This window comes from Dermochelys coriacea, chromosome 1, assembly GCF_009764565.3.
Source record: "Dermochelys coriacea isolate rDerCor1 chromosome 1, rDerCor1.pri.v4, whole genome shotgun sequence".
Taxonomy (NCBI): domain Eukaryota; kingdom Metazoa; phylum Chordata; order Testudines; family Dermochelyidae; genus Dermochelys; species Dermochelys coriacea.
In genome coordinates this window covers 253,463,016-253,477,646 of record NC_050068.2, presented here as the reverse complement: position 1 = coordinate 253,477,646, position 14,631 = coordinate 253,463,016, and the positions used below count along the sequence as shown (strand labels likewise).

The following is a 14,631-nucleotide window of genomic DNA, read 5'->3' as shown; positions in this document are numbered from 1 at the left end:
TATCGCCTGGAGCATGTCCGCTTGGCGCTCCATAATGTTTAAGATCTGCTCCATGGCTTCATTCTGGTGCGCTGCATTCTCCTTTCAGTCCCTCTTCTCACTGTCCCATCACTTCTTCAGTTCCTGTTTTTCGGCCGCGGAGTTCATCAGAACCTCATGCAGGAAGTCCTCCGTAGTTCTTCATGGCCGCTTTCTAATTCTGCGCAGCCGTTCAGCCGGCAATAACAAAGAGGGAGGCTGGGCTCCCAAGGTCAACTCTGTGAAGCCAAAACGCAACATTTTACAGAAGCAGTATTGTTTGCAACACACAGAACACTGATCCAGTGATTTAAAACACAGCCACTATTCACATACCTGTCACTAACTGGCTGTCCCCAGGCAAGCACATGTGAGCCACAAGATCCCCAAAATGGTGAGTAGCTGCAGGAGCAGGGGAAATCAGTGTTCCCGGACCCTACTGTTCACTGGGCACATGGCTCTTGGGGAGAACCAGCAGTGTGGGGGGGGCCTGGTAATCATTCCTGTCCCCACATTTTCCATAGGCTTTCTTCATTATGGAAGATATCTCGCTGCTGAGGGTGAGCAGGGAATCAAAGGAGGGTCTTCTCCAAGATTGCGGCTTCCACCCTGGCCCTTATGCAGCTCACCTGTGTGCAGCAATGGACCCCCCCCACCCAGTGTCGGCAGAATGGTGCGGGAAAGTTACCCTTAATGGAGCAAGAAACAAAGCAACTCTGCCAAAGAACCTGCAGCAGTGGATTGCCCAGTATCTCCATGAGATTTCCTGGAGATCTCTGAGGCAGATTCCGTGAAGTGAGGGAGTCAGTCAACAGCCTGTTCCGCCACTCAGACTAGGCATGTGGTGGTACACACATCATACAGACACAAGCCTGCTTTCTGCAACCCTCCTGCCCCCAACAACTTACATCAGTGATTCCCAAAATCAAATCCACTTACCAGGAGCCTCCTCTCCAGTTTGCGCTTCGCCAAGATCCAACAGCTGTGACTGGCTAGCCTCCTCTGGGGTAGAAAAGCAGTCCTGGCTGCATGCATCTCTGACCTCCGAGTTGTCCTCTGGGTCCCCCTCCACATGCTTGTCCCAGATGTCCTCCTCCTGGCTCGGTCCACTCTCAAGTGGCACGCAAGCCACCCAACTATCCTCAGTGGCCTTCGCAGTGGAGGTGGGGTCGCCACTGAGTATCGCATCCAGCTCTTTGCAGAACCAGCAGCTCCTGGGCGGAGCACCAGAGCGGCGGTTTGCCTCCCACTCCTTATGGTAGTTGTTCCACAGCTCCTTCACCTTGATCCTACACTGCAGTGTGTCCTGGTCATGGCCCCTTTCTGTCATGCATCGTGAAATCTGTCTGTAGGTATCATAATTCCTGCAGCTGGAGCACAGCTGGGACTGGACAGCTTCCTCTCCCTAAATGCTGATGAGGTCCAGCATCTCAACATTGCTCCAAGCGGGGGATTGCCTGGTGCGTGGAGCAGGCGTGGCAACCTAGAAAGATGCGCTGAGACCACTGCACGCATCACCGAGCAAACAGGAAGGACACTTTCAAAATTCCCAAGGAATTTACAGGGTGTGGACAATGGTTGATCACCTGAGGGCAGGGCAGTAGAGTTCAAACTGATGACCAGAGAGGCAAGAACAGGCATTGTGGGACACCTCCCGGAGGCCAGTCGCAGCACTGTAATTGACCAGGGTGTCTACACTGGCACCGTGGCAGTGTACCCCTGGCGCAGAAAGCTGTATGCCTCTCGTCAGGATGGTTTTTTTTTTTTTTTACAGCACTGCAACTGTGCAGTTTCTTCACACTAAGTGGCTTGGCAGTGTGTACACCTCGGAAGTTACAATGCAGAAAGCTGGTTTACTGCACAGAAACTTGCCAGTGTAGACAAGGTCTTTGTGTAGAGGTCTGCTTCTGTTTAATGATGACTAAAACCACAAACCATTCAAAAAAGTGCCTAGAGTCAAAGCTATATATGTATACCTGCAAATCAAAATATCTTGATAAAATAAAGCTAAAAATAGCATAAACTGGAAAAATTAATCCATTGAAATAACAAAGGACTCTTGCTATTCCCCAAATTGCAACAAAATATTGGACTTTTAAATTATAAACATGAGCTAACTTTTGTGGGCATTATCAAACTGGTCTTAACTTTTTACTGCTTTTTTCTCTGGGAATCACCACTGCTCAACAGTCGTGATTGTTGCTAGCTGTTCCCACAGAATGGTGCTACTCTTCCCTTGTTGTCTGTGTTTTGTCTGTCTTCCAAGGATAGAAAATTATTTTCTGAACCTAAACTTGTTGATTTTATAATAGCCCTGTACATGGCAGCAAGGACTGCTCAGCCATAACACTGACTTCCTAATTCAATCTTAAAAGATGAAAAGTGGAGAATACCATGAGATTAGACCCACCACATAAATGAGGTCTACAATGAGTCCTACTGACTACCAACCTCAAGTGACAGTGTTTTAACACTGTCAGGTTATTGGCCAGAGTTGCATTTTGTCTGGTTTCTTGGTGACCTTTTTATTCCCCTCAGTCATCTAGGAGTTGAGATTGGTAGGCTATGAAAATGTGAATCACACATCCATCTCTCCCAACTCACTTTGGTTGTGGATTGGTCATGTTTTTGCCTATTTTTCTACTTTTATGGCAGAACTAGGGTTTTTATGTTTGTGTAGCTCTTGAAACTATTACTGTAGATTCTAGGACAGGGTCAGCAACCTTTGGTATATGGCCCATCAGGGTAATGCACTGGCGGGTCATGAGACATTTTGTTTATGTTGACCATCCGCAGACACGGCCCCCTTGCAGCTTCCAGTGGCCGCGGTTTGCTGTTCCTGGCCAATGGGAGCTACAGGAAGCTGCGGCCAGCACGTCGCTGTGGCCCACGCTGCTTCCCACAGCTCCCATTGGCAGGGAACGGTGAACCACAGCCACTGGGAGCTCTGGGGGGCCGTGCCTGTGGCCAGTCAACGTAAACAAAATGTCTTGCGTCCTGCCAGCAGATTACTCTGATGGGCTGCATGCTGAAGGAAGGACCTGTTCTAGGACCTGGGCTGTCTGTTTGAGTGAGAGGAATAGAGTCAACTTGTACTGAAGAAGGCTCAGTGTCATGATGTTCACCAGACTGCAGATTCCTTTTTATAGGAGCGTGCTAATAGCTTAGCCTTAGATTCTTGCTGAGATGTACACAACCATGGCTTGTGAAGTTCTTCTGATTGTCATGTATGGCCAAGAATATAGCAGAACTCTGAAAAAGAAGAATCTTGGCCAATTTTAACTGTTCTTTCTCTGCTTCTGCAGCCATCCAAATCGCTTGCTTACTGACATAGAGGAGTAAGCTTTTTACATAAATGCTTGAAAGGATGCTCTAGAATACTCAAATGGCATTTCAGTCATTTCCATCTTTCCTTCCTTAGGGCCGCTTCAGAGATACTGCCCTTTTCATGGAACATATAATTTATCTGGCTACTTCTGAGATGACTGCATCTACCCTTGGGTTCTTTATCATTGTCTTTGTGTTCTCCTTTTATAGGGGATATAGAGGGTTTTAATTTGCTGTGAGGAATTCCTGTTTGGTACATCCCCCATACTGTTACTTTGTCTAATATAAGAATATACAATAAAGCCCTTGAAAGGATAGCTAGAGTTGAATTTCCCAAGAATAGTAATGTCTAGCTTCTTATAGTTTCAGGCTTTCAGATGTTTCTTTTGGTAGAGCTTTTCTTGAAAAGATTAAGTTCTCTACTTTCATGGGACTGAGAATCAGGAATGTCTTGGTGTTCTTCTTTTCCTATGATTTATTTGTCCACTACTAGCCTCCTGCCTTTTAGAAAATTTTCTCAACATCAGAGCAAGAAGTAGTAGGAGTGGTAACATGGCCCATTGTAAAGAACCTCATACTCATCAAGGTAGTAATAAAGCAGGGTGAATTCACTTCTCCATCTTCCTCTGAATATACTGTACTTCTTTACAACCTATTAGGCTGACTGCAGAAATTTACTGAAGTGAGACTTAAATTCCTGGCCTCTATCAGCATAGGGAGAATTGTCTTAGGAGGAAGAGACTGTGAGGGGAGAAAGAACTAGTGGTGATTGCATACCTTTCTGGGGAAGGGAATGGTCCCACTTTTGATTGATCGTCCTGCTCTGTGATTGGAGGGACTAAACGTATGTTGTCTTTGCCACGGTGCTAGAGCAAGTGCCACCATGTTTTGATCACACAATGGTGTTGTGAAGCATGATGAGAATGACAATACAATGCAGAACAAATGTAGAGTTGGGTGAAGTCTTTTTGCTTGGAATGCTTCATGGAAACATAATAATAAAGGTTTCAGAGTAGCAGCCGTGTTAGTCTGTATTCGCAAAAAGAAAAGGAGTACTTGTGGCACCTTAGAGACTAACAAATTTATTAGAGCATAAGCTTTCGTGAGCTGTAGCTCATGAAAGCTTATGCTCAAATAAATTAGTTAGTCTCTAAGGTGCCACAAGTACTCCTTTTCTTTTTAATAATAAAGGTGAGGTTTTTTGTGTGTTTTTGTTTTCTGAGAATTAATAAACTGAAAAATCTACATGCTTTCAAGATTTCATATGAATTTTTCAGAGATGGACCCATCAAGACAATATATTTCAATATAAATCCTCTTATATTGGATTTTATATAATAAAAAAGTTACATCTTCAGTTAATAAGAGGAAATATACCCGTGTGTCTAGACTGAAATACAAGGACTTTAAGTGAGATAATTATCAGGTATTAAAATAACTCGTCATATGCTTATGCTTGTTAAAGTATTTAATCAGCTTTGGGGTAGCCTTCAGGACCCTGCCACCTTAAATGCTTAGAACCCCTAAGTTTCAGAGTAGCAGCCGTGTTAGTCTGTATTCGCAAAAAGAAAAGGAGTACTTGTGGCACCTTAGAGACTAACAAATTTATTAGAGCATAAGCTTTCGTGAGCTACAGCTCACTTCATCGGATGCATTTGGTGGAAAAAACAGAGGAGAGATTTATATACACACACACAGAGAACATGAAACAATGGGTTTATCATACACACTGTAAGGAGAGTGATCACTTAAGATAAGCCATCACCAACAGCAGGGGGGAGAAAGGAGGAAAACCTTTCATGGTGACAAGCAGGTAGGCTAATTCCAGCAGTTAACAAGAATATCAGAGGAACAGTGGGGGGTGGGGTGGGAGGGAGAAATACCATGGGGAAATAGTTTTACTTTGTGTAATGACTCATCCATTCCCAGTCTCTATTCAAGCCTAAGTTAATTGTATCCAGTTTGCAAATTAATTCCAATTCAGCAGTCTCTCGTTGGAGTCTGTTTTTGAAGCTTTTTTGTTGAAGTATAGCCACTCTTAGGTCTGTGATCGAGTGACCAGAGAGATTGAAGTGTTCTCCAACTGGTTTTTGAATGTTATAATTCTTGACGTCTGATTTGTATCCATTCATTCTTTTACGTAGAGACTGTCCAGTTTGGCCAAGGTACATGGCAGAGGGGCATTGCTGGCACATGATGGCATATATCACATTGGTAGATGCGCAGGTGAACGAGCCTCTGATAGTGTGGCTGATGTGATTAGACCATATGATGGTATCCCCTGAATAGATATGTGGACAGAGTTGGCAACGGGCTTTGTTGCAAGGATAAGTTCCTGGGTTAGTAGTTCTGTTGTGTGGTGTGTGGTTGCTGGTGAGTATTTGCTTCAGATTGGGGGGCTGTCTGTAAGCAAGGACTGGTCTATCTCCCAAGATCTGAGAGAGCGATGGCTCGTCCTTCAGGATAGGTTGTAGATCCTTGATGATGCGTTGGAGAGGTTTTAGTTGGGGGCTGAAGGTGATGGCTAGTGGCGTTCTGTTGTTTTCTTTGTTGGGCCTGTCCTGTAGTAGGTGACTTCTGGGTACTCTTCTGGCTCTGTCAATCTGTTTCTTCACTTCAGCAGGTGGGTATTGTAGTTGTAGGAATGCATGATAGAGATCTTGTAGGTGTTTGTCTCTGTCTGAGGGGTTGGAGCAAATGCGGTTATATCGTAGCGCTTGGCTGTAGACAATAGATCGAGTGGTATGATCTGGATGAAAGCTAGAGGCATGTAGGTAGGAATAGCGGTCAGTAGGTTTCCGATATAGGGTGGTGTTTATGTGACCATCGCTTATTAGCACCGTAGTGTCCAGGAAGTGGATCTCTTGTGTGGACTGGTCCAGGCTGAGGTTGATGGTGGGATGGAAATTGTTGAAATCATGGTGGAATTCCTCAAGAGCTTCTTTTCCATGGGTCCAGATGATGAAGATGTCATCAATGTAGCACAAGTAGAGTAGGGGCATTAGGGGACGAGAGCTGAGGAAGCGTTGTTCTAAGTCAGCCATAAAAATGTTGGCATACTGTGGGGCCATGCGGGTACCCATCGCAGTGCCGCTGATTTGAAGGTATACATTGTCACCAAATGTGAAATAGTTATGGGTCAGGACAAAGTCACAAAGTTCAGCCACCAGGTTAGCCGTGACAGTATCGGGGATACTGTTCCTGACGGCTTGTACTCCATCTTTGTGTGGAATGTTGGTGTAGAGGGCTTCTACATCCATAGTGGCTAGGATGGTGGTTTTTAGGAAGATCACCAGTGGACTGTAGTTTCCTCAGGAAATCGGTGGTGTCTCGAAGATAGCTGGGAGTGCTGGTAACGAAGGGCCTGAGGAGGGAGAACCCCTAAGCCTCCTAAGTCTTTGTCTACACTAGACAAATGAGTGGTGTTATAAAACACATTAACTAATATTTTAATTATTCATATGATGAGTTAAAAGGGAGTTAAATAGTGCTGAAGCTCTGTATTCTGATGAAGAAGATGTACTACTTCACTTCTACTGACTACTAACAGGTTAGATTAGGTGTCTTGATCAAGTGTAATTTATTTCACATGAGTAGTAGCACTGCCTTTTGGAACACTAGAGGGCTCTATAGGATCATAATTGTGAATAAAGTCTGTACTCTTTGACTACAAAAGTTTTAGTATGCAAAGGGTTTGAAATTCTAACGCCTAATTTATTAAAGTGAAAAGTGTATCTGTGTTGTTGAAGCTCTGATAAAATCATTTTTCAGGATTTGGAAACTCAGTTTATAATCTTCAGAAAATAAGGATTTTCCTCACAGAACTTTGTGTTTAATGCCAAAAAAATACATGTACATGTCCTGGTGCTGAGGGCCCCTCTCAGGTCCAGGAATCTCCCTTGCCTCCCCTATGGTGGGTGCCGGGGGGGTGCTGCGTGCGCCTCCTCCCCTACTGTTGCCCCTAACTGTAGCCTCACTGGGGGTGGGGGATGGAGCTGCCTACTTGCCCAGCCTGGGGCAGGAGCGGTGACTGCAGGCGGGGGGCTCGCTGTGCTGGAGGAGGTCCCGCCGGAAAAGGAAGAGTCTGAGGTGGAAGGGCAGGCTCAGTCAGTCTGCCCTGGCAGTCAAATGGGGTGCACTAGGACCCTGCGGCAGCAGTTGCTGCAGGGAGGCAGCGTGGAGCTGCACGGAAGAGGCAGAAAGAAAAGGAGTACTTGTGGCACCTTAGCGACTAACAAATTTATTTGACCATAAGCTTTCATGAGCTACAGCTCATTTCAACGGATGCATTTCCATGAAGTGAGCTGTAGCTCAAGAAAGCTGCTCAAATAAATTTGGTAGTCTCTAAGGTGCCACAAGTACTCCTTTTTCTTTTTGTGAATACATACTAACACGGCTGCTACTCTGAAACCTTTCTTTGTGTTGTCATTCAAAACTTGTTAGGGATAAATGTTTTGCCCAAATTCTGTACATGTGGGCAAAATACGGCTGATTGTTTAATACTAAATAAAAGTGCTTTATTTTTCATAAAATTAAGCATATGCAAAATAGCATTGAGGCATTACAATGTAATTTACGTTTATTTGCCATTAAGTGACTAATCCCATTATTTATGTTGTTGGTGCATTAGGAAATATAGCATCAGTGGGACAACTCGTGGGGAAGGACTGCAGGACTGAGTCCTAAACTCATTTATGGAGGAAAACTGTACTCTTTCTATGCAGACAGACTACAGTTTGTATAAGCAAATTCTGCTTTATAAATATATTACTTTACTGTGGAGTCCCTGTTCTCTGCTGTTTTTCTATGAATTATGATGCAATTTTGATGAAATTGCTGCTGTTGTATTTTTAAGCATTACACTGTGCAAGCTGGTAATATGTAATTTTAAAAATGAGCTACTCAAAGTAAAAACAAAAGTAGGCATTTTGGTATTCTGCTCAGAACTGTCCTAAATATTTAAAACCTAGCATGAGTGATTTATATTCATAATAATAAGCACTAAGATTTAATCAGTTAAGGCTTGCTTTTTCTGTAGAGCTTACTTTGCAATCTATTGTTGGGGGAGGAGGCAGACTGTGTTCTTGTTTGTTTAAGTTGAATTAATAAATGAAAACTTGATTTCTACTTCTCTAAAAAAAAATTTAGAGATATGCATCACAAAGTTTGTTCTGTTTTCCAGGTCTTCTTTATCTTCTCTAACATAGATACACAGCGCAGTGTAAACACTTAACAAAAAAAAAAAAAAAACCCAAACCCCTCCCAAAACAAAACACTACACTGCACACATGATTTGTCCCCTGGGCAAAGGATGAAAGAAGAAATGTATGTGATACTAATCATGTCACGTAATGTTCTACTGGAAGACACTTGGATACTATGGTGATAAGGACTGTATAAAAATGGATAATATATAGAACAGAATTCCATGTTAAAGTTTAAATTCATTGGGGGGAAATTTGTAGGAACCCCAAAAAGGCTAAATCAATGTTTGTTTTTTATTTTAGAGACATATTACTATATATCTCCTTTAGTTGGTGCCTTTTTCTTGGCTCTGACTCCTATGTGGATTGTAATAGCTGCCAAACATCCAGCTACAAGAACTGTTCTCTATTCAGGGTGGGAGCCTGTTATAACTGCTATGCTTATAAGCAGGTAAGTAATTTTTTTTAATTGTTTCCTGGTGCTCCCCTATCGGAATCTAACTGTTATTCCTTGTCTTATTAAAAACCCCAGAACTTCATTAATGCAGAGTTAAGATTGTCCAATGATGCCTTCTGCCGTTTCAGAATGTGGAGAGTAGCTAAATTTAAACCTCTGAAAACCAGGATATACTGTACACCTCTCCCCTGCAATGTATGCCGCCTTAGCTCTGATCTCCTAGAGCTGGCAGTAGCCACTGAGAATGTTCAATAAGGGTGGTATAAAGATTAAAAAATACTAAAGGAAATGGTGGATTTTTCCATCTCTCTAAGTCTTTAATTCAAGACTGGATGCCTTTTTGGACGGTTTGCTTTAGTCAAATACAAGTTATTAGGCTCAAAACTTGAAATTCTATAGACTAGATAATCTAATGGTCCCTTCTGTCATTAAAATCTATGAAGTCACAATTAGCAGAGAAGATGAAGGACTAAGGGAATTGTGCCCATTGTTTATGTTGTGTTCCACAGATTTGGATTCCAACAGTTATTTGCATGCATGCCCTTGCATTCACTTTGTTAGGTGTAGCTGTGTTGAATAGTAAAAGGATTAGTTGGAGCGGCTTGCAGATCTGTGACTGTGCTGTGAACAGAGGTACATATGTACCTTGAGAGAGGAAGTGTGCCTCATTTCAGCACTGAATTTTGCGGGTTTTGTCAGTAGCAGTCTTCTTGCCATGGGGATTCTCAACAGTTTGGTGGCATACATCAGTGGTTCTCAACCTATTTTCATTTGCAGACCCCTAAAAAAATTTGAGTGGAGGTGTGGACTCCTTTGGAAATGTTAAACATAGTCTGAAGACCCCCAAGGGTCTGCGGACTACAGATTGAGAACCAGTGGTATGACAATGGTCTCCAAGACTTAGTGAAGGGCAGGGGCGGCGAGTTATACTCCATGTGGTGCCTTAGCACCAGCAATATTCAGAGCCCAGGGGCCCAGCTCCACCAATATTTTGGGGCCAGGTGTCCCCCCGGCCCCACCTGCTGCTCCCCATACCTCCCCCGAGTGTCCCCCGACCACCCGTGTGCCTCCCCGGTCCCTGGAGCAGAGCATCCCTGCCTCTGTCTTTTCCAGAGTAGCAGCCGTGTTAGTCTGTATTCGCAAAAGAAAAGGAGTACTTGTGGCACCTCAGAGACTACCAAATTTAGTTGAGCAGAAGCTTTCGTGAGCTACAGCTCGCTTCATCGGAATGCATCTGTTGAAATGAGCTGTAGCTCACAAAAGCTTCTGCTCAAATAAATTTGTTAGTCTCTAAGGTGCCACAAGTCCTCCTTTTCTTTCTGCCTCTTCTGTGCAGCTCCATGCTGCCTCCCTGCAGCAACTGCTGCCGCAGGGTCCTAGTGCACCCCATTTTGACTGCCAGGGCAGACTAACTGAGCCTGCCCTTCCACCTCAGACCCTTCCTTTTCTGGCGGGACCTCCTCCAGCACAGCGAGCCCCCCGCCTGCAGTCACCGCTCCTGACCCATGCTGGGCAAGTAGGCAGCCCCATCCCCCACCCCCAGTGAGGCTACAGTTAGGGGCAACAGCAGGGAAGGAGGCGCACACAGCACCCCCCGGCACCCACCACAGGGGAGGCAAGGGAGATTCCTGGACCTGAGAGGGGCCCTAGGAGCACATGCAGTGACAGTGGTGGGGGTGAGTGTGCTGCTGGGGGGCAGGAAAGGGGGGCTCCTCCCTCAGAGCTCACTGCTGCCGGCAGGGAAAGGGCTTGGGGGGAGTCCTCCTCTCTGGCCCCGTCCTGGAGCAGCCTGCCTGCACCCCAAACTCATCCCCAGCCCTGCCCCAGCCCAGAGCCCACACGCCCAGCCAGAGCTTTCACCCCCCCCACCACACCCTCAACCCTCTACCCTAGCCCTGAGCCCCCTCCAACACCACAAACCCCTCATCTCCAGTCCCAGCCAGAGCCCTTACCCCTCCACAGGCCAACCCTCTGCCCCAGCCCTGAGCCTCTCTAACTCCCCAAGCCCCCCAGCCCCAGGCAAAGCCCTCACCCCTCACACTCCTACTCTCACCCTGAGCCCCTCCCATACCCCAAACCCCTCATTCTCAGCCCCAGACAGAGCCCTAACCCCTACTCTTGCCCTGAGCCCCTCCCATACCCCAAACCCCTCATCTGCAGCCACACCCCACAGCCCTCATCCCTGCACCCCTCCCTCCGCACCCCCTCCCATCCCCAAATTCCCTCCCAGAGCCTGCACTCCAATCCCCTGCCCCAGACCTCCTCCCCCACCCAAACTCCCTCCCAGAGCCTTGGGTAGGTGGGGGGCGGAGTTTGGGGGGGGTTCTGGGCACCACCAGAATGTCTACAAACCTGCCACCCCTGGTGAAGGGTAAATAAAGACAATGTCTCAGAAGGATTCACCTGGACAAAGGTGAAGGGGTGGTAACATTCAGCAAGACTGGGACTGTTTGTGTGTTTTAGGCTCCCGGGTATGTCTGTACTGTGTTTGAAGGTGTGATTGCTTGTTGGGTAGGCCTAGCCAAGGTGAACTGCTAGCAAAGGTATAAGGGCTGTTTAGCTGGTGGGTAAAATTGAAGTGCCAGGTCTTCACTGTGCTTTTACCTTGGGATAGTTCTACATGTTAGTTACCTCAAGTTAAAAAAAAAACCCTCATCTTTATTAGCAGTGAAGACAAAGCCTGAGCTGCACAGAACAAAAATAAATGGGAGAGAGGAGGAGCAGCAGCAAAGGGGGGAAGAAGACTCCTTTTCAAGCCTGAGCTGTTAGGTCATGGTTGTAGAAATGGCAAGGGGGAAGGAGCTCAGTTGCCTCTGATGAAATGGACACAAACTCCCTCCTCACGTCCTCCTACTTGTTGCTCTGGCCCTTTTGAACTGCAGCAATTATGGGCTGGATGTTTATGAAGAGGGAACTGAGGGCTGGAGGAAAGACTGTCCTGTGGGCCAAATGCTTGATAGCTCTGCAGGAACTTAAAATTTGCCAGGGATATAGTGCTCAGCTCAGAGGAGAGGATCTATTTTCGTCTACATCTTGTTTGTAGCTAGAGATCTGTGTATTGTATGCTTACAGTTGTGGAGGTGCAGCTTGTTTTGGGAGCATGTGGACTGTGACTGGAACATTCAGAAAATAAAGGGACAAGTCCTCACTGACTGGGCAGGGACTGTCTTATGCTATGTTTGTATGGTGCTGATCTCCATCGCTGCCTCTAGGCAGTCCTACAATACAAATAATAAACGTTGCTGGTAATTCTAATGTGTGTGTGTTTAAAATAGACTCCATGACTTATAAATCTGCTAAATCTGAAAGGATTTTCACCAGGACAGTGAAAGGCACCTTTTTGACATCAGGACCTCACTCTTCCAAATAACAGGTTCCAATTTCAAACATCTCAGGTGCAAAAACTGTTTTTAAAAGGAGCATTGATAAAACTGTGTGTTTTTCACTAATAATGTCCTTGGGATCAGTGAAACTGTGTGCTCAAACTTTCCTTGAAAAAGTGGGGGCTGGTGGGACAGACAGTGAGAGAGCAACATTTTCAGGTCACTTTTTGAATAAGAGTTAGTTACTAAGAATTTTGAATACTTAAAGATTGATAGAATTTGAAAAATAAATATTGGTGCACCTGTTTGCTTTGTTCGAAACGTTGTACTTTATATTTTTCAGCATTGGTGGCCTTATTCTGGACACAACTGTTTCTGATCCTAATTTGGTTGGGATTGTTGTTTATACTCCAGTAATCAATGGTAAGGCTGTAATATGATTATTTTATAATAAATATCAACAAGTCTCTATACATGTTTTATAAACGATTATTACACTAATATTCAGCTGCAGTGGGTGGGTATCTACTACATTAATTTCAAGTTGTAACTTTAGTGTCAGAAACAGGGTAATTTAAAATAATAGCAGTGACTCCTAGTTTTCTGTACCAGAAATATCGAAGTGCATGTGAGACAGAAAGGAAAAACAGGAGGCTAGTAGTACATATTTAAAGTTTGTGTAAGAAAGGGGGAAAGTTGAAAGAAATCATATACAAATACTGTTTTGAAATTATTATGTCTGTTAAATATAGGATTCAAAGATGTAATTCTTCAAGGGTTTTCTCTTGGACATATGGGGCAAATTTTCAAAAACAGTCACTTAAACTCCATCTCCAAAATATGCAGGTACAAGTATTAAGTGGTAATAATGCAGGCAAAATATAGAAATCATAGAGCAAGTTGGGTGTTGGTTCATATGCTTGCCAATATGTGCAACTGCATGTACAAATCAAACACTTTGCAGCCATGCAGATATATATTTGTGAACCTTAATTAGGTCCATTAATTAAATGTGGATATTTCCTAGATTCCTGTCTCTGTGTTAATTCTTTAAGCATAGATGTGGAATGTTGGATTAATTTCTCAGCATATTAAACTGTTTTTTAAAAATAAAATGTCTTGTAAGTTGAGCCCTGCGCAGATACAAAATTTGTATCCTCATCCAATCTGATCCACAAACATGGTCTGCGGATGCGGATATCCACAGATTTGTACTCTACGTAGGCTTTACTTGTAAGAAATATATTTATTTTCTAGTTCTGATTTATTCTTCATTGGTCTACTTTGCAATGTGCAGAAAGATCTCATGTAGAAATTAGACACAGGTATTTGCAGTAGGTTTACTGTTTACTGTGTAGCAAGTATAAAGAAACTTTCTCTAAATATAAATATTGTGTTAAATCTCTGCTCATTTCGATTCATAAAAATATACAAAAGGCTGCCTAAAACTCTTAGGGCTGGTCTACACTACAAAATTAGGTCAGCTTAACTACATCGGTCAGGGATGTGAAAAATTTCACGCCCTGTGCAATGTAGTTAAGCCAACCTAAGTCTGGTATAGACATCTCTAGGTTGATGGAAGAATTATTCTCAGATAAGTGGATTTACTACAGCGATGATAATGTTTCCTCTAATTTTTTCCATCTATGAATTTTTGTATGTGCACCAATATTGAGGTGATGTGTGGATGTGCACCACCAGTAGAAATTAAAAACCTAGATATAATATATATTTTTAAAAAGTTATCATAGGGATAATTACTCCAGCCAGGACAGGTTAGGCATTTTAGAACTCACTACTCAAAGAATTAAGTTTAAGCATAAGAGAGAAATAAAATTATGAAATGCATAGATCAGTCAAAAAAATAAAATAACAGCACTTTGAAATAATAAAATTACAGAGCATATATGTGCATTGAAGGAAGTACCAAGAAGTAAGAACAAAAACAATAATACAAGTTTGTATTGGGAGGTGAGTGTGAAAGAGACTCTGTGTGTGTGAGAGAGAGAGAGAGTGTGTGTGTGTGTTTGTGTGAGAGATTGTGTGTGTGTGACAGAATGTGTATGTGTGAGTGTGTGTGTGAGAGAGAGAGTGTGCTATCACTTTAAGCAGAGCGACACTCACCAGTCTGAAAGCTTGTTCAGACACAGCAGCAGCCGCCACCAGCTCTGTCTCACTCCCCGGCGCTGTTCCCCTCTCAGCCCCACCGCTCTGTGGAGATAGGGTACATGGGGAGAGGAGTGGGACACCCTGACATCAGCACCCCTCCCTTCCTTCCCCACTCTGCACAGAAAGCAGGAGG

The 14,631-nt window shown here is 44.1% G+C and overlaps 1 protein-coding gene across 2 annotated transcripts in view; it reads left to right on the top strand.

The window, feature by feature from the left end:
• Positions 1–14,631, top strand: part of SLC41A2 (solute carrier family 41 member 2) — a 112,382-nt gene that overhangs the window by 55,052 nt on the left and 42,699 nt on the right. For both annotated transcript variants that reach the window (XM_043519541.1, XM_038387717.2), the window contains exons 7-8: positions 8,853–9,000; positions 12,673–12,752. In XM_043519541.1, coding sequence (XP_043375476.1) covers positions 8,853–9,000; positions 12,673–12,752 — 228 coding nt within the window. The remainder of the gene's footprint in view (positions 1–8,852; positions 9,001–12,672; positions 12,753–14,631) is intronic.